Source organism: Oreochromis niloticus, unplaced genomic scaffold (genome assembly GCF_001858045.2).
Source record: "Oreochromis niloticus isolate F11D_XX unplaced genomic scaffold, O_niloticus_UMD_NMBU tig00007510_pilon, whole genome shotgun sequence".
Lineage (NCBI taxonomy): Eukaryota > Metazoa > Chordata > Actinopteri > Cichliformes > Cichlidae > Oreochromis > Oreochromis niloticus.
Window position 1 is genome coordinate 670,906 of NW_020328614.1, and position 23,887 is coordinate 694,792.

At 41.1% G+C, this 23,887-nt stretch overlaps 1 protein-coding gene and 1 long non-coding RNA gene across 2 annotated transcripts in view; one reads left to right on the plus strand and one right to left on the minus strand.

Moving 5' to 3' along the window:
• Positions 1-4,740: 4,740 nt before the first annotated feature.
• LOC112845474 (uncharacterized) lies at positions 4,741-7,479 on the plus strand. The gene is made up of 2 exons (XR_003218298.1): positions 4,741-5,867; positions 7,268-7,479. It is a non-coding gene; the product is annotated as an uncharacterized LOC112845474 (long non-coding RNA).
• Positions 7,480-7,540: 61 nt separating this feature from the next.
• LOC102080123 (alpha-2-macroglobulin) overlaps positions 7,541-23,887 on the minus strand; it is a 34,405-nt gene continuing 18,058 nt past the window's right edge. Inside the window, exons 23-36 of the mRNA XM_019357222.2 lie at positions 23,799-23,882; positions 21,416-21,592; positions 21,090-21,165; positions 20,087-20,243; positions 19,430-19,504; positions 12,778-12,940; positions 12,520-12,707; positions 11,797-12,009; positions 11,178-11,302; positions 8,253-8,343; positions 8,097-8,165; positions 7,911-8,016; positions 7,720-7,764; positions 7,541-7,607 (exon numbers count right to left, since the gene is read on the minus strand). Of these exons, the coding sequence (XP_019212767.1) occupies positions 7,727-7,764; positions 7,911-8,016; positions 8,097-8,165; positions 8,253-8,343; positions 11,178-11,302; positions 11,797-12,009; positions 12,520-12,707; positions 12,778-12,940; positions 19,430-19,504; positions 20,087-20,243; positions 21,090-21,165; positions 21,416-21,592; positions 23,799-23,882 (1,562 nt within the window). The 3' untranslated portion in view covers positions 7,541-7,607; positions 7,720-7,726. The remainder of the gene's footprint in view (positions 7,608-7,719; positions 7,765-7,910; positions 8,017-8,096; positions 8,166-8,252; positions 8,344-11,177; positions 11,303-11,796; positions 12,010-12,519; positions 12,708-12,777; positions 12,941-19,429; positions 19,505-20,086; positions 20,244-21,089; positions 21,166-21,415; positions 21,593-23,798; positions 23,883-23,887) is intronic.

Here is a 23,887-nt window from a genome sequence, read left to right on the forward strand (position 1 = left end):
CTTCAAGACCTTGAAAAGGACAAAATCATTGACCGCCTCAAATATCACCGCCTTTATCCAGGGGATGCCATACCCTGCATTTATGGACTTCCTAAGATCCACAAGGAAGGGGTCCCACTTCAAGCAACTCAAAGAAGTCCAGACGCTTTTCTTTGCAAACTCCTTTGACTACGATGACCTGGATGACTGAGAACCTTCACAGATGTATTGTACCTACTTTACGCATGAGGGGGCGTTCCAATACCCTGATTTTCATAAAAACTATTGTTGTGTGGTTTTCGGAGAGAGATCGATGCTGTCTGCGTGCAGTGTTCATCTCCCACACGTGTGCATTAAAATCATCGTTTGACTTGACCCGGCCGGACCAGTGTTGTTATTTTGGTTTTCCTCCTGTATCCATCCCCAATATTTTGAACTTGTGACAGGAGCAAAGGGGATTTATTGTGCATCTGTTACCTCACTGTAAATAAACGCACTGTCTACACAGAGCTCCGCGCCTGGGTCCTCCTTTTCCCCATACCCCCCACAGTCTGCCAGCCAGACCGTGACATTTTGACACTAGTAGCTGTACTTCTACTTAAGTAAAGAATTGCCTGCACTTTTGCCACATCAGTTGCCACATTTTCTGGAGTTTGTACAATTTTTACTTTCACATTTTCAAGGGTTTATGTGTTATCCTTGATCACAGTTCTAAACAAGTTAACTTTCTTGACATAAAAGTAGCCCAAAAAAGACAAATATATGTCCAGTTCTTTTTTACTCCAAACCTACTGATCGGAAAACTTTATGTGATGCTGGAAGTTTTCATCCTCTCCACCTCAAAAACCAGTTTACCTGTAAGCCAACACATTAGACTTAAACAAATCTGTGAAATTCCTGAACAATATGCTTTGTGCAGTAGCAGTAGTACAAGAACTAGTACTATTAGTCCTAGTATTTTGCAGTAACCAGGCTTCAAGAGCGATCACTCTTCTGGCTTGCAAATGGTGAAAACATGTCACAGTCTTAGCTGCAAATCAGAAATGTTGGTAAATTTAAAAAATGAGTTTAAACTTCAGGTTTGGCATAGACACAGACTTTATTAATGCCACACTCAGGAAATTCACATGTTACACATGATTTAGCTCACCTGCTAAATCCCCAGAGCAATAACCCCATCAGCATCATTAGCCTGAGTGTTGATCCTCCAGGTGAGCGAGTGGAGTTGAGTGTGTGTGTGTGATCAGAGGTGAAGCTGCTTTCTACAACGTCTCATCAACAACATCTTTAGAAACAAACATCAACAACCAGGAAGAGTCTAAACGCACTGAATATGAAACAGACCATTTACCAAACCCAACACTGAGCTCCTGCACAGTCAGATGGAGGGAAACATAAGGTCCCAGTGGTGTTCTGTTGGGTTTAGAAGGTGAGCGTTGTTGCCAGTCAAAACCTTTTTGGAAAGTCTTTACAAAGTATCAATGTAATTATTTGTTTTACAAACAAATGTATTGGTTTGTTTACTTGAAATAAAACATTTGGAAACCTGTTATATCAAATAAAACTTTCTTGGAAAAGCATTGCAAGAATCAATGTCATTATTTGTTTTACCCCGTCCAACCCAATTGAAACATTTTATGGTTTTGCTGTCTGCACCTTTCCTGGACTACAGATTTAAAAGCCTTGGATTCTGTGACTCCACAAACGCTGACCATGTAAAAGCTCAACTTAAAACTGAAATGCAGCCCTGGAGTCAGATGTCAGCACATTCATCATCTGCCACCAGCTCTGTCCCCACTCCTGAAACTACCTCATGCTCATCTGGAGGGGCTGCTTCATCCCCACCTGTAGGTGGAATATGGGAAGAATTTGACTCTAAATTGCGAGCATCTCAGCAGCATCAGACAACTGGCAACTCAACCCATCGAAAAGGTCTTAGCAGATTTGGCAGGCTATGCCTACCTGTTATTGTGGTGCATGGTAAGTGAAACATTTAAGATTTGTGTATGACATCATGTGACAAACCACTGGTTTGTATTTATGGGAGGGGGTGTTACAGCCCTAGCAGGGCTTCCTGAAACTACAATTGTGTGGGTGTGGTGTTCTCTCTCTGCCTTCTCCTCTCTTGCTCCATGCCTCTGTCTCTCTCTCACTCTTCTCTCTCTCCAGGACACAGCTGCTGTTCATTTGCTTCATTTACCACCTGGGGCCAGTCAGCAATCACCTCTCTGAGGTGATATAAGCTGGAGAGGAATTGGTTGTGAGAGGGTGGTTTTTCTCTGGTGTCTCCGTGTTGTGTTTTAGGTATGTGATTGTCCTGCCTGACGTGTGGAAGCAGTGTGTAGTGTAGCTAGTGATGGTGAGATGAAGCCTCATGATGAACTGAAGCTTTCCACCCAATTGGTCGACTCATGGTTCGAAGCATTGTGATGATTCATTTGCTCTACTGCGCCATCAAGTGGACAATTCAAGTGAAGCGGGCTCTGTGATTATAATGATGTGAGTTTGATCGATCGATCGATCTCAGCATCAGCGAGCTGTCGGCTTTCAGCCCCGACCGTGTCTGGTGAGAAAGCTGACATCTCACTGATTCTGATGCGTCAGCGGGTCCGCGCTTTGTAATTACGTCTTTGTGCAGAATCGGTGTACCTGCTCTCATTTACTGTTTTAGCTGGTAGGTGATTGTTGAAATGTAGTAGTATTTATATTAAAAATCGATTCAGGATTTTAATGAATCCATATCACGTTATCCAAGCTAGAATCGATTTTAATCGATAATCAAAACCCGCTCCTAGTAACTGTGTAATCATGCTTATGTACATCTGGATAATGACACAAACTAGTGTTTGGTGCTTCACTTTTTAATAAACTAAGAGACAGAAATCAGATTATAGGATCTGTAGTGTTGTTTATTTATATTATGGTGCTTATCATTTGTGATATTTATTACTGTATGCATACTTTATTAGGAGAGATGAAATAAAAAAAAAAAATCTCTTCCTTGCTGGTTCCATCGAAGAAGAAATGCTCAAGTAACACGTACATACCGGTAATTCAGTTCCACAACAGTGTGATGGGAACTCAGCTGTGTTTTGCTGCCCATTTTATTTCGAATCTGGCGCGAACCGGTGAACCAGTCTCTGAATCAGTCACATGGTACGTACTGCCCACGAGGCCTCGAACGTCACTGCATATGTAATCAAAGCAAGCCTCGATACGCACTTCACAAAAAACCCCCCGAGATTACCCGACACACAATTCGAAGCTTCGACACACAGGACACATCACTAAGTGTAGCTGCTTCATGTGAGGAATGTGGGCTTGTGGGCCTCGGCAGCAGTAAAGCTAGCTGCTGCTAGTGACATGGTGAGCTTGTGGGCCCCTAGAAAGATCCTCCGTGTGGTGTGGAGTTTTTTGTTCAGTTGTTGTGTTCTTTGTTGTGCAACCTTTTTCTTTTTCTAGTGTTGTTGGAAAAATGGCGTTGCTGGCTCTTTATGTTAAGGTTCTCTATAATAAAAACTATTTTATGTACTAAACACCTCTGTCTGTTCTCCTTTCATTCTGTTCTGGACCCATTTGTTACCAGTCCCCACGCACACCCCTAGACCTTCATCGTGGGGACGTAACAACATTAAAAACTCCAAAACACACAAACTCGGAAGCACAAACAAATTCCGAAGCACGTAAAACCTTTTTTTTACCTATTGGCTACACAAGCCAGGAAGTACCAACGACCGGATTTGGTGTGTGAAACTAATTGTTACGGCTTGGGCAGCAGTCGTGTGGTGGAGAGAATGAGGACCCAAGTTGCAGACGGTGGTGGAGATGCGAGAGAGAGTTTTATTTACAACAGATAAACCAAGGTGAAGGCAGAACTGAACATAAACCTAAACTGGGAGAACTAATACAAAAGGAGGACACGGGGCGAGGAGCAGAGAGACACAGAGAAACAAGGAATAATGCTTAGTAACACAGAAGATTCACAGAGAAACACAGACGACGCGACGAGGAGCACAGGCAGACACACCCTATAAATACACAAAAGGTAATGAGAGAATTTCACAAAGGAGGGGAGCACAGCTGAACCTAATTCACCAGACGAGACACAAACCTTCAAAGTAAAACAGGAAACAGACTGTTTTACAACACAAACACGGGGACACGAACAGAGCACAGAGGACAGACACGGGTAAGGCTGATAAAACACTAAACTCCAGGTACAACCCTAAACTAATACAAAATCAGAATTAACACAAAACACAAGATGAAATCAAAAGGAAACAAAAAAACGCTGGGTCAAAGTGACCCAGGATCATGACAGTAACAGGTAAATGGACATTATTTAAATATATGTAAAAAATACACAATACTCAAACAATACACATATGCTTTCAATTGTGTAATTTAAGTGATCTGGGTAGCTCTGTTTTGGAAGGTCAAAACCATAAAATCAGAGTAGAAAAAGTTATATTTTTACAGTAACAACCACAAACATGTTCAATGAATCATATTTCATAACTTTAAATGCAAATATTAATTGTCAATTTTAAAATCATATACACAAGTTTTGCAAACAACAAAGTTTTTTGCATCCATTTACCTTTTACCTTGATATTTTTAAATAACCATTTCAAACTATTTTCAGAGCAACCAGCTGTTCTGCATTCAATAAGATGCCACACAAATTATTTGTGCCACTCCAAAAACATAATTTCTGTCCACTATAAAGGAGAACATCACAGCCTGATACCTGCAGGCCTGACAGCAGCAGGTGTATCACTCCTGTTTCTACCTGGAGACAGCAGTCGCCTCATTGTTCTGACACACAACACAAAACTAGCCACAACACTACACGCTAACTACACTGTAAAAAATGGTAGTGAAATTGACATAAAAACCATGTAAAATCCCTACAGACATGTATAGTAAACCCCAAAACACAAGTTTTCTGTTTCAATCACAGTGAACTTTTGTAAACTATTAAACAGAATGTTTTTGTTATATTTATAACATCAATGTGTGATTATAATCAAATTTATTTGTTAAAACTACAAATATTGGGAACAAAAACAGTGAAATACTTTAATACTCATAACAAAGCAATTATGTTAATTTGACATGCAAATATTGTAAAAACTATGGTTTTAGTCAGTTGTTTTTAAAAATACATGAATTATATGTAAGTCACTTTACAAGTTTATAATGTAGGCCTGTAACGGACCTACTTTTAACATGATTCATGAAATTATGCAAATTCAGGTATAGGGCTAATAAAAATGTTTTCACAGAAAATGTCATTGTGAACCTGAGAGGTTACTTCTCTATTTTTATGCTATATAAAGATATACAATTATAATGACATTGTCTGTTTTTTAATCATTCAGGCTATTTGCAGCCTATTGTAGAGTAACCAATAAGAAATTATTATTATCGATAGCCTAAGTAACACTTCTGTTCAGTTATAATCCTTGTATTCTTTATGTTTATTTTAATTGTAATGTGATACTTAGACTAGACTACTGTTTTTGGGTTAGGTCAGCAATGTATCATATCACAGGCTAAACAACCTAACAGTGCCTCCCATAGGATGTCTATGGTGCCTCCTCTCCACAGAGCTGTAGCCTACTGTAACCTGCACTGAGTGCGCCTAATTTTGAATGTGCATCTGTAGCTCGTCTCTGATTGGATAATGACGTGAGGGCGGGAGGAGCGGGAGAAGAGCCGCTAGTTCACAGCTACAGTGAACGAACCAGCAGCACGCACCATCTGCAAAACGAAGAGAGAAAACGTCGAGCTTTTACCAAGGACGTTTTTAGGACAAATCACAATTATACGATTTTGATTGGTTTTTTTGAGGATCTGTGGTTGTTCATCTGAAAGTTTGCACGGTAAGTTTAACATCTAGGCTACTTTTTTTCGAGACCAAAACATCACTAGCACCAGTTGATATTTAGACTAATACTTGATAACTTAGCGCTAGCATGCTAGTTCAGCTGAAAAGCACGGGCAAACTTTTCCAAACAGCAGCACTCATGCGATTGTCTTGCCCCCTTAGCTCCAGGTGTTGTGCTAGACAGTGATCGTGATTACCGTCCGCGGGAGCGCGCAGCTGCTTAAAGCTGTACTTACATAGTCAGCTACTTCCGTGCAGCTGATATAAGATGCGGTAAACTGAACACAGCTTCAACCGTCTGTTTGTTGAAAAATAGTAACGGACCGCATTTTCTTGTTAGTAACTGTAACGCCGTTGTAACGATGGGAATGGTAATTAGTTAGATTACTCGTTACTGAAAAAAGTAACGCCGTTACTAACAGTGATGGGAATAACGGCGTTACTAAGTCCTTTTGTGAATAATTCTATATTGTTGTAGCACTCGCCACATGTCACTGGAGAGTGGCATTAGTCGAACATCTCTTCGGTGGATATTAGCTACTCACAAATGGCACCCTTACAAACTCCAGCTACTGCAGCATCTCAACGGAAGTGGATTGGTCATCGTGGGCCAGTTGAAGGTCAAGGTCTCCCGATCTGACCCCCCTAGACTTTTATCTTTGGGGTCATCTGAAGGCAATTGTCTATGGTGTGAAGATACGAGATGTGCAGCACCTGAAATATCCTGTCTCAGAGTGACGCTGAACAACTAGTTGATGCATTTATTACTCCCAGGCTGGACTATTGTAATTCATTATTATCAGGATGTCCTAAAACTCGCTGAAAAGTCTTCAGCTAATCCAAAATGCTGCAGCAAGAGTCCTGACAGGGACTAGAAAGAGAGAGCAGATTTCTCCTGTTTTGGCTTCCCTTCATTGGCTTCCTGTTAAATCCAGAATTGAATTCAAAATCCTGCTCCTCACATACAAGGTCTTAAATAATCAGGCCCCATCTTATCTTAATGACCTTGTAGTGCCATATCACCCTATTAGAGCTCTCGCTCTGCAGGCCTACTTGCTGTCCCTAGAGTATTTAAAAGTAGAATGGGAGGCAGAGCCTTCAGTTTTCAGGCCCCTCTTCTGTGGAACCAGCTTCCAGTTTGGATTCAGGAGACAGACACTATCTCTACTTTCAAGATTAAGCTTAAAACTTTCCTTTTTGCTAAAGCATATAGTTAGGGCTGGACCAGGTGACCCTGAATCCTCCCTTAGTTATGCTGCAATAGACGTAGGCTGCCGGGGATTCCCATGATGCATTGAGTTTTTCCTTTCCAGTCACATTTCTCACTCACTATGTGTTAATAGACCTCTCTGCATCGAATCATATCTGTTATTAATCTCTGTCTCTCTTCCACAGCTGTCTCTCTTTCTTTTATTTCCGTGGACGTCACTTGCCAGCTGTCACTGAACGTCTCCCAAGAGCACGTTTTGCTTTTTTAATGTTTTGCCCACTTGCACCATTTTGTTTTTGCCTAAACCTGCACAAAGACAGAAATGTGGCATAAGGCCAGTCTCAGGGGTGCATTCACAGCACTATATTTTCCATTCTGCCTATTATTTAAAAATAAAGCATGTCATTAAAGAAGCATTAATAATACTGGAGCTGTTAACACACACGCATACACACATGTGAGCAGAAAAAGTATCTTTATTCAAATGCAGGTTGAAACCTCAGGACCAGCCACACCTTCTTCAAACTGTGAGACGAAAAACAAAAGTTAGTAAAAGTTCAAAGTTGGTCCTTTTCATTGATGCTGTGAACATGAATGTGTGTGAAAGGTGTACTTGTGTGTTATTACAGCTTCTTACCTGCAGCTCACGAGACAAACATGTATTGGGTCTCAGCCTGGTCACCTGACAGAAACATGGTAGAAAACATGAAAGTGTCATTTCTCTGTGTCCCACTGATGGAAACATCAGCTTGTATGAACTGTTCAGTCTGATGAATCCTCTGAAGTGTGTCAGTGTGCTGTTGGAGTAAAGCTTAGCTAGACTTGGACCTGGTTGGTAGTAGTCATAGATCTTGACCACGGCTGGCTTCAGGTTGTCCACTGGGAGCTCCTGGATGATGTCTAAGCTGTGGTTGATGGGCGTGTCCTTTGATAACTGGACGAGACAGAAACAATCGCAGACACAGTTTGTACCAAAGATCATCATCTGGTGTCCCCACGGTGACTTTCACTTACCTCCTCTAAGTACACCAGAACATGATCCTCCTTTTGTTCAACACGACTCACCAGGGAGCCACGTTTGAGCTGTGAGGAGATGACATCATTTTTATTATTATCATCACAATTATCACATGAGATGCACTCGTTGGTAGAATCTGTCTAATTACTCACACTCTTCAAAGACTCGGGGTCTGGGGAAAATCCAGAGAGCATTTTGATGTCCAGGATCACCATGTTTGTAGTTTTCTCCTTTCCACTGTACCTGTGTTTGAACAGTGTGATTATACTGACCTGTGTGCACACTTGCTTTTCATCTACCAGCAGTTCCTCCACACGGGTAAAGAGCACTCCTCTAACCTGTCACATTGTGGCACACCCAAAATGCGTGGCCACTTTTGTGTTAATCATCTAATTTAATTTATTTAATTTGTTTATTTGTTATTTTCTGTGACTATGAATATTCAAAATGACTTTGGTAACATGACCAATTTATGCAGTATATTATTTTGTCACATGGACTGTACAGAAGGAGAGAAAAAAATGGAGCAACACCTCAGGTGGAACTATTATTTCAAGGCAGGTGCACCCCAGTTGCTTTAGGGGGATGGACTTCCGCCCACTATTCAGATGCAATCTGAGAGGCAAACCGAGTGCGCTGTGTCTTCATTGCTCCTGAACTTTACCTGTATTTGCAGGTTAGTACTCGGTAAAAAATACTACCACTTAGGGCAGGGCGATATGGCCAAAAATATATATCACGATATATATTTGAAAATTTGCGATAACGATATAACTGGCGATATAATTTCTGCGAGACAAAATACAACTCCACAACTTTACTAGCGCAAAAAAACCCCATCCATTTATTTTACTTAAACAAGCAGCTGTTTTTTTTATGTGCATTAAAGCTATATAAACATTTAACAGTGCAAATGCAAATTCCTTGCTGAAAGTTTTACCAAAAGGCATTTCCAGTAGAAATGAGCTGACATATCCTGAGCATAATCATGTATAATAGCCACTGAAATTAAAAAGAGGTGCTTTGCAACATTAAACTGCAGTGTGCCAAATAAAAAAGTCAAATATGTATTTTTCTGACCATAAGGTGCACGGGATTATAAGGCACATTAAGCAAAACAAAGCAGTCAGATAAATCAAACTTTATTCAACTCATTCTTCTTGCTTCCTCCACTTCTGTACCATTGATTCATTAATGCTGTATTCTATCACAGCTGCTCTATTCCCATGTTGTTGCAATATATTAATGACTAACCTTCTATTGTGGATGGATTATCTCAGTTGTTCTCCTGACTGAAGTTTGGTCTGTTTACAGCATCCTGCCATGAGATTGCATTTGTCTCTAACCATCGGGAACCTTCACGTTAACTTTTATCAAGTGGAAAAGTGTTAGCCTTCATCCTCCAGCTTCACTGTTTATGTTATGCTAACACAGCTGTGTCGCTAGCGATCACGTAGCACATCATTATATACCAGCTAGCCCAACTTCAGTAACCCTACAAACATCACTGCTGTGTAGTTTCCTGTCTTCATTTAGGTTGGAAGTGATAGCAGAGCTGTACGTTTGAATTTTTTCAGAAATCTCTCAGTCAGAACATGCTATATCATGCTTAGGTAACTAGCGAGCTAACTTCCGCTAACTTCCTGCTAACTTCTAACTCCGTTAAATGTAATGAATTCTGTTTTCATGGATGCCTGGATGTTAAACATCATAGTTACACCTGGTAAAGCAGCAATGCTGATCGTTTTATTAAAGATGAAAGAATTTAGACAGTTTTAAACTCTCAGTGATGTTCGTTTGACTTCGGGACCTTAAAGGACGGAGTTTAGGACCCAGATTACTCCCAGATTTACGAGCACCGTAGTCCGACAAATACGGCAATAACGACGGCCCGCTTGCATGTTCTACAAAAAAATGTGCTTTCTTGTGTATCTGACGGACAAACACCAAACCAGTTAAGTTGCACCATTTTTACAAACCAGTTGTGGTTCATCCGTTTCACTCAACAATCTGCTTTCCCCATTCTCGTTCTGCGTTACCGCCGTGCTTTTTCGGCACTGCGCATGCGCGTTTTACCCATATTCTATCGCGATATTTCATTTTCTTATCGTTGCCTAGCATTATACCGGTATTACCGTGAACGGTATAATATGGCCCAGCCCTACTACCACTGTTTGTTACATAGCAATGTTTCATCTCCATGCTAAGTTGTAAAGAAGTAAGACAGTACCTGTAACACTTATGGGCACAGCCGCGCGTGTGACCCGCATCAGTGTGAGACAGCGGGGTCAGGCTGCGCGGGCGCTAGCAGAAACGTTGCGGTAATGTTTTTGTATTGTGGGTCGTAGCGCCCAGAGCATTGTCTTGCAGGAAGGTCATGCATATAGATTTATTTTCTTTTCATTATGAAGGTTGGTACTCCCGCACACTTTACTATTTTATATAAAGTTTATGATACAAAGATGTTTTATTGCTTAAGTGTCATTGATGTTTGAAAAGTATAAAGCTGTTTAATGTGTGAGTGTTAATGACATGTGAAGTAGAAGGAAGTTGCCCATGTTATGCAAAAGTGAGTTTCATCTTCAGTGTGCTGTAAATGATGTGTTTATCTTTCCTCAATTCCAGTATTCAGAACCGGTACAGTTGTCCACTTTAATTTCAACCAGATAAGAGTGTGGTTTGCTTTAGATACAGTTGAATATTGCTGTAAATTCACTGTAGATTACAGTGGCTTTTAATCGCTTAAGCTAGAGCGTGTGTGAACTTTTGTTTTGCTTTCACTGAGCGATCCTATGAAGTACATGTAAAATAGTGGAAAGTGTAGAGTGTGAATGCATTTATTTTTCTACTTGTGACTTTGGGAAATGGACAGATATGGACACTGGGGCTGAAAAAGTCATGCACACATGGATGTTGTTAATGTTGTTCATGTTTGTTGAAACTTGAATAAGAGATGCAATCTGAGAGGCAAACCGAGTGCGCTGTGTCTTCATTGCTCCTGAACTTTACCTGTATTTGCAGGGATTTCTTCTTTGTTATTGTGGCACCATTCCTGGGGCCCGTAACAACATACTTACAGCGATTGTATTTGCACAGTGAATTTGGGTCTAGCAGATTCACTGGTGGTGTTGACCTCTAGTTGGACTTTCACACTGAGAGTGGTGACATCAGCAGGTGTTGGGATGTTGTAGGTGGCAGAAATCTGGGAAACACACTTGGGTCACGTGTGGAACAGAACTAATCACACCTCAGTGCACCCTGCTGTCACTGCTCTACACCATGACACATATTTGCACACATACTTTTATATTCATACCTATATGTCTATATTCATCTTAATATGAGTATCTCTGTTATAGCTACACTCATTTTATACGAGTGCTTCATGTTTGTTGTATATTTGCTGCTATGACAACTCATTTTCCCTCTGGTAAAAAATAGTTTCCCTGATTCTGATACAGACAGAAAGTTCATTTATTTTTGCTCAGTTCTCTAATTTAGTTTAAAAATAGCATTGTACTCTCTACAGTTATTACTGCCAGGTCTAATGTCTTTATTGTGTATGAAAATAATGTGCAAGATGAGCTTTACATGTGGAAATGCTAATGCTCTCTAAAGTTTTATAAGTAAAAAGTAAAAGAAGAAACCCTTTCTCTGACATCAACCAGGAGCTTGTCACATGATGCTGTCACTGACCTGCACTGAAGCACATGCAGTGCCCTTCACCTCCAGGCTGTATTTTCCTGACACGTCCTGCAGCGCCTCCTCCTGGTAGAGCAGTTTGTTGCTCTGATTTACATCAAATGTCAGCTGACTGCTGGGAGCCTGAACTGTCACTGTGCTCCAACCTTCAGGACTGAACACCAGAGTGGAGTAGAGAGCCAGAGCCTGAAGAGCCACCACCGTGTCCTACAGGATGGATGCATTGTGGTTAACACACACAGCATATGTCTCCATATTACATGGACTTAAGTGGAATAGACATTAAGTTAAAACTGCCCGTGTCACTTTGAAACCCTCTCACAAAAGAGATCCTTAATCTCAACTATTCTAAATTTCACTTCCTGGTTAAATAAACGTTAAACAGGTTAAAATATCTTTAACGGAGAATTATCAAAGTATAGAAATTACAGGTATAAACTTGCAGGTGATCTGTTATTTACAGGCTGTTACGTGTAGTTGGTGTACAGAAGTCTGAGGTAACATTGCTATTCTGTTAAAACAATGAATTTTTAGACAAAACTTAAATGTCACATTCTAACTAAAGAATAAAAACATCCCTGCCTGGCTAAAACAAATCTGTTTTACATATCTGATAGAAAAATGAAAGCTTCAGTATTATTTCTTCTGTCCCTGATTTTGTCTAAGACTGTATATGAACTCAAAGTTGAGCTTCATGCTGTTCGGGTGGTGTAGTACCTGAGTGGAGGAGAAGCCTCCGTAATAGTTCTGCTGCCCAGTCAGCCACCTGATAATACCAGAGGCATATCCCAGATCCTCAGCAGTCGGGGAGGCGCTGAGTTTGGCCAACAGCACATAAGAACTGATCTCCACTGACAGGGAGGCTGATGTTTCTGCTGCTGTCTGAGACCAGTAGAGGAAACCTCCTACAAACACAATAACAGTCACAGTGATGCTAATAAAGCCTGAATGATGTCCTGCTAAAGGATGACTGACCTTCCCTCACTGCAACTGTGTCTAAGTGCTGCAGAAGGTGAGCTCGGGTCTCCACGTCTCCTGCCAGAGTGAACACATAGGCCAGCAGAGCTGTAGTGTAGGTGTTGCTCAGGTCACTGAGAGACTCCTTGAGACAAGCCAGGCTCTGGATCATCACAGGATCCTTTAAAAGATCAAAACAAAGAACTTCAATGGAAAAACGGAAATCTTCTTTCATTAAACCCAGTATGAGAAGAATAGGAGGCAGTATTCCTGATTTAGTCACTCAAAACATCAGCGTGATAATAGAAAGTGGCAGATGTGGGAAAACACAGCAATTAAATGGCCTGTATTTGTATAGCGGTTTACTAATCCCTAAGGACCCCAAAGCGCTTTACACATCCAGTCATCCACCCATTCACACACTGGTGATGGCAAGCTACGTTGTAGCCACAGCCACCCTGGGGCGCACTGACAGAGGCGAAGCTGCCGGACACTGGCGCCACCGGGCCCTCTGACCACCACCAGTAGGCAACGGGTGAAGTGTCTTGCCCAAGGACACAACGACCGAGACTGTCCAAGCCGGGCTCGAACCGGCAACCTTCCGATTACAAGGTGAACTCCCAACTCTTGAGCCACGATCGCCCCTGTACTTAGAGGAAAGTACAGATCAAGCAAAGAGTGGAGCAATATTCTAGTAGTATTTACAATATAAAGAACATATTGAAAAAACACAGTACAGGTTGGGTGGTGATACAAGTTCTTGCTGGTGAGAGTTCAGGTATGTGGATGACACCTGGGTGAAAATCAAATCTCAGGACGTTCCACAATTCACAGATCACATTAACTTGGTGGACCGACACATCAAATTCACCAGGGAGGATATGAAAAGTGTCAGGTTAGCCGCCTTAGACTGTGAGATTTCCATCAGTAATGGGGGACATTTAAAAGCTGATGTGTACCGTAAGCCTAAGCTCCAGCCGATCCAGGAGAGAAGGACAACTGCTGCCTAAGTGAAAACCTGTAGTGATCCCGTACGTGTCAGAAGTATCAGAACAGCTGAGAAGCATTTTTTTTCTAAACACTGCGTCTCTGTGGCTTTTAAACCCCAAAAGACGCTGCGCCAAAAATTGGTCCACCCTGACACAAACAGAGTAACATAGTGTACGCTGTTAAGTTCCAGGAGGATTGCCAGGATCTATACATCGGGGAAATCGAACAACCTCTGGCTAAGAGGATGGCACAACACAGAAGAGCTACCTCATCAGGCCAGGACTCTGCAGTCTATTCACACCTACAGGCCAGTGGACACTATTTCAATGATGAGGATGTACACATCCTGGACAGGGAGGAACGCTGGTTTGAGTGTGGGGTCAAGGAGGCCATTTACGTGAAAAAGGAAAGACCATCTCTGAATCGAGGAGGGGGCCTAAGGGTACATCTTTCGCCATCTTATAATGATGTGATTGCAGCATTGTTAGGGATCGGTCCCATCGGTCCCATCCAACTACTGACCAATAACCTGCCTCAGTACCACATGGAAGCTCCTGTCAGGCATCATAGCGGCTAAGATGAACAGGCACATGTTCCTGTGCCCCACTCATTGGCAAGAATACAAGAGGTGCAAAACACCAGCTACTGGTAACAATCAGCCGAGACTGCCTGGATTGATTACAAGAAGGCCTATGACTCAATGCCCCACAGCTGGATCCTGGAATGCCTAGACCTGTACAACAGCAACAGGACTCTAAGAGCCTTCATCAAAAACTCAATGGGGATGTGGCGTACAACACTAGAGGCCAACTTCAAGCCCATAGCACAATCACCATCTACCAAGGAGATGCTCTGTCCCTACAGATACTGACTACAGAATGGAACAGTTGTCAGCCATCTCCTGTACATGGATGACATCAAGCTGTATGTCAAGAGTGAACAAGACATCAATTCACTGATCCACACCACCAGGATATACAGCAACGACATTGGAATGTCATTTGGACTGGAGAAATGTAGTCGGATGATAACAAAGAGTCAGAACTGAGGGAATCGAACTAACAGAAGGCAACATTGCAGACATAGAGGACAGCTACAAGTACTTGGGGATCCAACAGGCAAATGGGAACCACAAAGAGGCTGCTGGGAAAGCTGCTACCACCAAGTACCTGCAGAGGGTCAGGCAAATCCTGAGGAGTCAGCTGAATGTTAGGACAGGATCCGGCCTACCAAAACCTACGCCCTGCCCGTCATCAGGTACCCTGCTGGGATAATAAGCTGGCAAAAGTAGGATATAGAAGCCACTGACATTAAGACAAGAAGGTTCCTGGCGATGCATGGAGGATTTCACCCCAAGTCCCGCATGCTAAATGGAAGGAAGGAGGCCGGGGACTGGTGAGTGTCAGCACAACATTCCATAATGAAACAACGAATATCCACAAGTACGAGGAAGATGGCCCCAACTGACCGCGTGCTCAGTGAATATCTCAGGCAGCAGAAACTCAAGAAAGAGGAGGGAGACGAGGAACCATCATGGAAGGACAGGCCCCTGCACGGTATGTACCACCGGCAGATAGAGGAAGTAGATGATATCCAGAAATCCTACCAGTGGCTGGACAAAGCTGGACTGAAAGACAGCACAGAGGCACTAATCATAACAGCACAGGAACAAGCTCTGAGCACAAGATCCATAGAGGCTGGGGTCTATCACACCAGGCAAGACCCCAGGTGCAGGCTGTGTAAAGATGCCCCAGAGACAATCCAGCACATACCACCAGGGTGCAAGATGCTAGCAGGCAAGGCATACATGGAACGCCATAACCAAGTGGCCGACATAGTATACAGAAAAATCTGTACTGAGTATGGACCCAAGGTCCAAATGGGAGACGCTCCGTAGAGTGGTGGAGAATGACCGAGCTAAGATCCTGTGGGACTTCCAGATACAGACAGACAAAATGGTGGTGGCTAACCAACCGGACATAGTAGTGGTAGACAAACAGAAGAAGACAGCCGCCGTGATTGATGTAGCGGTTCCGAACGACAACAACATCAGGAAGAAGGAACAGAAGAAGCTCGAGAAATACTAAGGGCTCAGAGAAGAGCTCAGGAAGATGTGGAGGGTGACGGTAATGGTAACTTGATGCATGCTCCATATAAGAGTGCCAATAGAAATAGCAAAGGTGAACTGTGTCATCTGGTGATGTTGGCTGGTAGTGAGACCTGCTTATGTGTAAGGACTGCTGGTTGAACCTAACTCCATGGCTCAGCAGGACTAACTCTGATCTTAACTTCCACTATTAAAATGGGCATGGTTATCATTGTTGGAGATTTCAACATTCATGTGGATGACTCAACAAACAGTACCACTAAGGAGTTCCTGAGCATTATGGACTCTTTCAACTTTGTTCAGCATGTAGCAGGGCCTACTCATAGGGCTGGGCACACTCTGGACTTGGTCTTCACCTATGGTGTTTCCCTTGACCACTTGAATTTAAATGAAGTTGTTTTTAGCGACCATAAGTCAGTCTCTTTTACTGTATCTGTTAATTCAGAGTCCCATCCTCAAGGTTCTATCAGGCGCAGGCGCTTTATTGACGACTCTATAATTTCTGAGTTTTCCTCTCTTTTTAATTTTAAAAGTTCCTCTAACGAGGTTGAGCTTTTAACTAATTATTTTAATGAACACTGTCTTGCCATTCTTAATCAGGTTGCTCCTTTCAAAACCAGTTATTGCTCTGTTAGTTCCCGCACACCATGGTTAAATAATCAGACTCGTGGTCTTCGACGCTTGAAAAGCAGAGCATCTGTGGAAGTCCACTAGTCTGACTGTCCATCGTGAGCACTTTAAAGAACTACTCTACCTATATGATGAGTCAGTCAAAGAGGCCAGATCCTCTTACTTCAATAATCTTATAAATCGTCACAAAAATAATTCAAGAATTCTATTTGATACCATCAACAGTACTGTTTCTCCTCCAACCCAGCATGCTCTGTTACTTTCTGATGAAGATTGTAATACCTTCCTTATTTACTTTGTAAATAAGGTGATGGACTTGAGATCCAAAATTTCCTCAAGTGCCTCCCCTTATGAAGATACCCCTTGGTGTCTTGGATCATTTACCTCCTTTTCTCCAATCACACTAAATGACTTAATTACAGTTTTAGGTAAAATGAAATCCTCTTCATGCTCTGTAGATATATTACCTCACTCTGTCCTGTCCGGGTCTATCACCAGCATTGGTCCCACATTACTATCCATCATCAACAGTTCACTGAGGCAAGGCTGTGTTCCATCTTATTTTAAACATGCTGTGGTAACTCCTCTGTTAAAAAAACAGAATCTTAATCCTAGCTCCACTAGTCATTACTGACCTATTTCAAAATTGCCATTTTTAAGTAAATTGAAAAAATTGTTGAAAATCAGTTCAGGTCTCTATTATGTAAATTACACATTCTTGACCCTTTTCAGTCTGGCTTTCAAAAGCAGCACTCTACAGAGACCGCTCTCTTAAAAGTCTATAATGAGCTATTAATGGCATCTGATACAGGGAATTATTCTGTGATCATTCTGCTTGATCTTAGCGCAGCCTTTGACATCATCGACCACAAAATCCTACTTAACAGGCTCAAGGGTTTGGCTGGTATATCTGGCTCTGCCCTAGACTGGTTTTGTTTCTATTTGTCAGACAGGACCTTTTCTGTTAGGATTGACAGGTTCACCTTTGACATTGCCGCCCTGACCTGTGGGGTCCCACAGGGTTCAGTTTTAGGTCCTCTTTCTGTCCATCTGTCAAGTCAAATATTCGGAATCTCGGAGTAATATTTGACTCTTCTCTGGGCCTTGACTCTCATGTAAAATCTTTGTCTCGTTCCTGTTTCTATCATTTAAGAAACATCTCTAAACTGCGACATATGGTTTTCTCCACTGAACTGGAAAAACTCATTCATTCATTTGTGTCATCACGCTTAGATTACTGTAATTCCCTGTTTACTAGCTTGGATAAATCATCTCACTCTCACCTCCAGGCAATACAAAACGCAGCAGCCAGACTACTAACTACCAAGCGTGTTCACATTACTCCCATCTTATATTCTTTACATTGGCTCCCAATAAATTTAGAATTCGCTTTAAAATTCTTGTTTTAACATACAGAGCACTAAATGGCCAGGCTCCAGATTATTTATCCAAGCTTCTTATAAAATACACTGCTGCTCGTAGGGATGGGTATCGAAAACCGGTTCTTGTTGAGAACCGGTTCCCAAGGTTTCAATTCCTTGGAATCGTTTGCCATTTTTGCAAACGATTCCCTTATCGATTCCAGTCGCCCCAAATGACGTCACCACGTTGCGGAGCGTCGGAGCGTACCTGGCAGGAAACACGGCGCCTAAGCGGCTCAAACGCTTAAAAGTTTGTTTATACTTTACGAGAACGGATGACAACAGGGCAACTTGCAATACTTGCAAAGTAGATATTTCATTTAAGGGAGGAAACACTACGAATATGCAAAAGCATTTGCTCACAAAACACGCGATGAACTTAAATGAATGTCTTTAATTCCGCTCCGGACTCGTGAATCTCAACCCAGCAGCAGCGGTAACGTTTGTACGTCCTCTCCTGTTAATGCGGCAGGTAAATAATAAGCTAACAGTGCATGTTATGTTAGCGTGATCTGCTTTATTACAAAACCTGCCATTACTGTGCATTTAGGTGACCATGATGAGACAGACAGACAGTCTGGCTGGCGCTCGCTGGCAGTTGTCGCTGCAGTCCACCGGTAGCGTCTCTTTCAGGCCCGAATGTCACCGAGCAGTGACCAAGTTTGTGGTAAAAGCCTTGCAGCCATTTGCCACAGCAGATGGTAAGTGAATGTGTTTAATTGTAGGCAGGGACATTATTGGATATTCTTGTGTAATTGCTACAGAATAATTTATGTTATACTTTGTTATTGCTACAGAAGAATATTTATTTTATTATTTTACATTTACAATTTTCCCTGGGGACCCTGTGACACCCCATTGAAGAGCCATAGGCTGGATCTCTTAAGATCTCACTGTTGGGTTTGTAAGGCCATGTTACTCCTACATTTCTATCTTGTTCAAAGAGAAGATATAAAACAAAATTCTAAGCTAATCGACCTTAGTGTTCTCCTTTTTAAAAATAAGAATCGATAAGAGAATCGATAAGAGAGTCGATAAAGAATCGAATCGTTAAACAGAATCGAAAATGGAATCGGAATCGTTAAAATCTTATCAATACCCATCCCTAGCTGCTCGTCGTCTCCGCTCACAGACTCAGTCTCTTAGTTGTTCCCTGTACACGACTGAAGACAAAAGGGGACAGAGCCTTTCAGTCTGTTGCACCAAGGCTGTGGAACAGTTTACCACTACAATTACGTTTGCTTGACTCTGTGGATTCTTTTAAAAAACAGTTAAAAACTTTTCTGTTCAAACAAGCCTTTTGTTGATCTACGTATTTTATATTTTTTACGTTATTTACATTTGATCTTTAACATTGTGTATAATGTCTATTGATTTTATTCTTTATTTTAATATTTGTGTACAGCGCTTTGTGACTGTCTGTCTGTGAAAAGCGCTTAATAAATAAATTTTACTTACTTAACTTACTTACTCTGTACTCATTTCTTGTTTAAATACCTTGTTATTCTTTGAGTCTACTCACATGTTGGGATGTATTCATTTCCAAGAAGGCAGCAGTAACGTACGCACTGAGAGTCACTTCATCAGATACACCACCCTGTCAAGAGAAGACATCATAGACACTTATCATCAGTGCACCAACATTCAGGGAAATGAAGTCATGAAAATGATTTTTAGCTGCATGTGGTTTTAGTATCATGAATGTCTTGATGCATGTTCAAACATCCAGCTAAAGAGATGAACAGGAAGTTGATTTTGTTCATCTGGACATTGTATTTCCAGTGAGATGGATGTTTCTTCACCTCGGGTTTCCCCAACCTTATAAACAGTTTGTGTAGTCATCTACTAATCAGAAGGCTGATGGTTTGATTCCCAGCTGCTTCAGCCTGCATGCCAAATATTTGTGGGCAAGATACTGATCCCAAGTTGGTCTCTAGTGCATACTTTGTATTTTGTATAAATATGTGTGAATGCTACATAGAAGGCAGTGCTGGTGTGAATGGAGCAAGATGTATGGAAATTATTTCTTAAATAAAATAATAGAATGTACTGGTGTGAGCTATTACAGTATTTAATACAGTGTTTTCCATGTATGCATGACATTATTAATAAAATTTGTTAAAGTGCGTCCACACTGGAGGCTGTTTCCACAGTCTAACAGCAAAGAACTGCAGGTTACCTTCATTCTGTTGTTGAAGAGTTTCCCAGACTTTTCAAAACAGCCATTTTCTTGTTGTTTACGTTGCAGCCAGGACTTAGACTCTTCGATCTTTCTGGGATCAATAAAGATGAAAGACTGAGCTTTGGCAAAACTTCTTACCACAAACGCAGTCAGCCTGACAAAAAGAAAACAACACTTACACGTCTTACAACGATGGAAATGTTTGGCTGTGAGGTCACATTAAGAGAAAGAAATACTGATCATTTTGAAAATAAAGTTGAAATTTCAAAATTTAATTTGAGAATGTATTTTGAGAAAAAAGCCAAAATGTGGGCGAGTTATTTCAGGACAAACTGCCACGGTTGCTTTACCCTCTGAATTAGTGAAATCCTACTTCAGACTCAGTTTTAGTAACAAGGAAGGAACTGATGTCACTTGTAGCAAATAAAAACCGTGTGGCAGTAAGTATAAGTACACTGAAAAGCAGAAAGTGGTGCAGAAATCTGCATGTGGTTAGATTTGTATAAAAGGAAATGGCTGCTAATGCACAGATGCAAGGATACCGATGGTTACACGCTCGTGGAATAAAGAGGATCTATGCTGTATCACAGGAAGACTGATTTATTTCACTACATCTACACAAGGCATTTTATACAGGGTATAGCAGTCGTTTGAAACAACAACTGTAATCATTTTAACTGTTTTCTTAGATTTGAATTTGACTTTTTTCACAAAACAGTATTAAGACTTTATTATTGAAATAGTATTTAGAGTTTTTTAAGTAGAATTACAACTTTAATCTTTAAAATTTGACTTTATTCTAATAATGATCAATAACATTTTTATGTGGCTCTAATGCTCCTTCCTACCTACTAAATTACACAGTATTAACCAAAAGTTATTGTTAATGTTATCTTAGTCAAAGGATTAAATGGAGAATTATTTAAAGTATTAGAGGTAGACATGTTTATGTTATTAATGCTCTCTGGTTTATGACATGTTTGATCAGTGATGTTCTCACCAAGTGTTTCCTGGTCCTCTTCCAAATGTGGTGTAAGCACCGTCGTAACTTTTGTAGTTGAGCTGTCTTTGGTATCCTGTAACAACAGGGACACAATGATCGAGACATTGTTGCTATGGTGATGATTGGACTCCATTTGTTTATGGATCTGCATGTGTACATCAAGATTTGGTAAATTCTATCACTATTGCTGACAGATGAGGAAAATGACACATTTGACCAAAAACTGTGGCTAATGTTCTGCCTCATGTCGGCTTGTTTCTTGAACCGTGTGTGTTGAAGTGATTCAAATAATTTCCTTCTTAGAGGAAACAATAAAAACTTGCCACTGGTGAGGAAGTTAGTAGCTTTTTCTATGATGGCTGTGGTGAGCTGCTGTGTGCCTTTCAGGTAGTGGAGGATGTAGATGTTGGGGGCCAGGAGAGCCATGTTCTGCTCCCCACATCCATACGGCATCTGCAGCAATCCATCCAGGTTCTTCAGAGCCCGGCCCAGGATGTCACCTGATCAAAAACACTGATTCACTAAAACTAACAAAACTAGCGTAAAACAACTTTGTATTATTGGGCAAAGATAACCTGAATAATTTCAATATGCAATTTTAAATGATGATTTCATTTGCTGAGCGAAAAAACATCCAAACTGAAAATCGTAGATTGACTGTGATTAACCAAATATTTCTGGGAAGACTGAGTTTCATTTCACCAACCAGACCCAGACCTGATTAAGGCCAAACCTGCTGGATCAAGAAATCACTCAAGTACAATCTGTTTGACAAAGGGAAGCAGGCTAAAAGAAACACGTCGTTGCCATGATTGAAAGAAATTCAAAAATAGGCGAGAGGTCTTGAGATCTATCAGTTTGGACAGGGTTAAAAACAATTTCTACAGGTTTGGAGCGCCAGTGCACCATGTTGGAACCCATTATCCACAAACTGAGAAAACTAGAAAAGATGTGGCTGAAATTACTCCATTAGCACATCTACAACTCACCGAAAAAGTCAAACGAATCCCAAGAACACCCAGAACTGAAGGCCTTGCCTTCCTCTGTAAAGGTCAGAGTTTACGATTCAACAATACAAAGGAGACGGGGCAAAAACAGCATTCACGGACAAAACCACTGCTGACCAAAAAGAACACAAAAGCTTATCTCACATTTGCCAAAAAACATCTCCATGGTCCACAAGATATTTGGGAGAATATTATTTGGACTGAAGAGAAAAAGATTTGAGTTTTGTTGCATTTGGCTTAAAAGTGACGCATCATTTCATAGAAAGAACATCATACTAACAGTGGTGGTAGCAGTGTGATGCTCTGGGGCTATGAGGCGTAGGGGTGTCTGCGGCTCAGCTGCAGGGGAGGGGTGGGGCATTGGGTTCAGGTGGTTAGCGATGGAGGAGTCTGGTTAAGGCAGCTGGTGCCCAGTGTTAAATCATGCCTCTGCTGTTTCAGTAGCACGCCACGACCTGGAGGGAAGAACTCTCTACCAGGAGAATGTCCAGCTATCAGTTTGTGCCTTAAATCTAAATTAACCCTCTGGGGTCAGGGTATAATTGGCTGTTTTTGACTACTCTTGATTTCACCTCTATATCTCACCTTTAAAATATGTTTTTCTTGCCTTGTTTGGTATCGTTACTTTCAGCACAACTACAAATATCTGAAATTTGAGTTATTTTTTTCATTTTGGCATACTATATTAGCACAGTTGATCTAAATTCAGACAAAAATGTCAAAATCCGAGTAGAAAAAAGTTATATTTTTTACTGTAAAACCCACAAACATGTTTAACAAATGATTTTCATAACTTGAAATGCAAATAAAAGTTGTACATTTCTAAAAATTATGCACAAGTTTTGCAAACAACAAAGTTATATGATACTATTTACCTAAAAATGCAGCCAAGGCCTCAGGCGTTTTTTATATAACCATTTAAATCTATTTACAGAACAATCAGGTGTTCTGCATCAAATAAGAAGGCACACAAATTATTTGTGCCAGTCCAAAAAAATTGTTTGTGTTCACTATAAGACAGAGGAGAACAGCACAGGCCTAAAACCTGCAGGTCTGACAGCAGGATGGGTACCAGTCCTGTTTTCCGTGTGGGAACAATGTTTAAACTGGGATCTGCCTTTGGTGGCTTTTTTGGAGCAAATGTGACATTCAGCAGTCTAACTGACACACAATACAAAACAATAACTACACAACACACTAACTATAGCCTCCAAACACGCTAAACGTCACTAATGTCTCACATATGAAAACTCGCTCTCTCTCTTTTTTTCGCTCGCCCACTTTCCGTCACTACTAAAACTTCCCCTTCTCCCTAAATAACCAAGTGCCACATGTTGCCATATCATTTTTTGATTGGCTGACATGGTAAACTCTAACACCAATAGGGAAGGGGTGTTTTTTATTTTTATTTTTTCACTCGGACTGCAGTTCTCCCTGCAAAGAATGGCACAACCAGCCTTTTGATTTTTGGGGTCCATTTATTTTTCACATAAGGCCAGAAAGATGTGGGTCGCTTGTTTCTATTTATAAATGAAATCATCTTTTAAAAGCTGAATACGGTTTTTACTTTTACTTGAACATGATGTCTCTTTTATTTTCTGTTGTTTTAGTAATTTGCTATTTGCCTTTTTAACAAAGCTTTAACTTGCCATATTTTTATTTGGCTGAATCAAAATTGAGATGAAATCATGAGGTTTACCCAGGACTGATACAGAAGTGCGGGCAGATCCTTCTATCACATTCTCAGGCAGATGTATCTCTGCTTCCTCTGTCAGCGGGCTTCCTGTG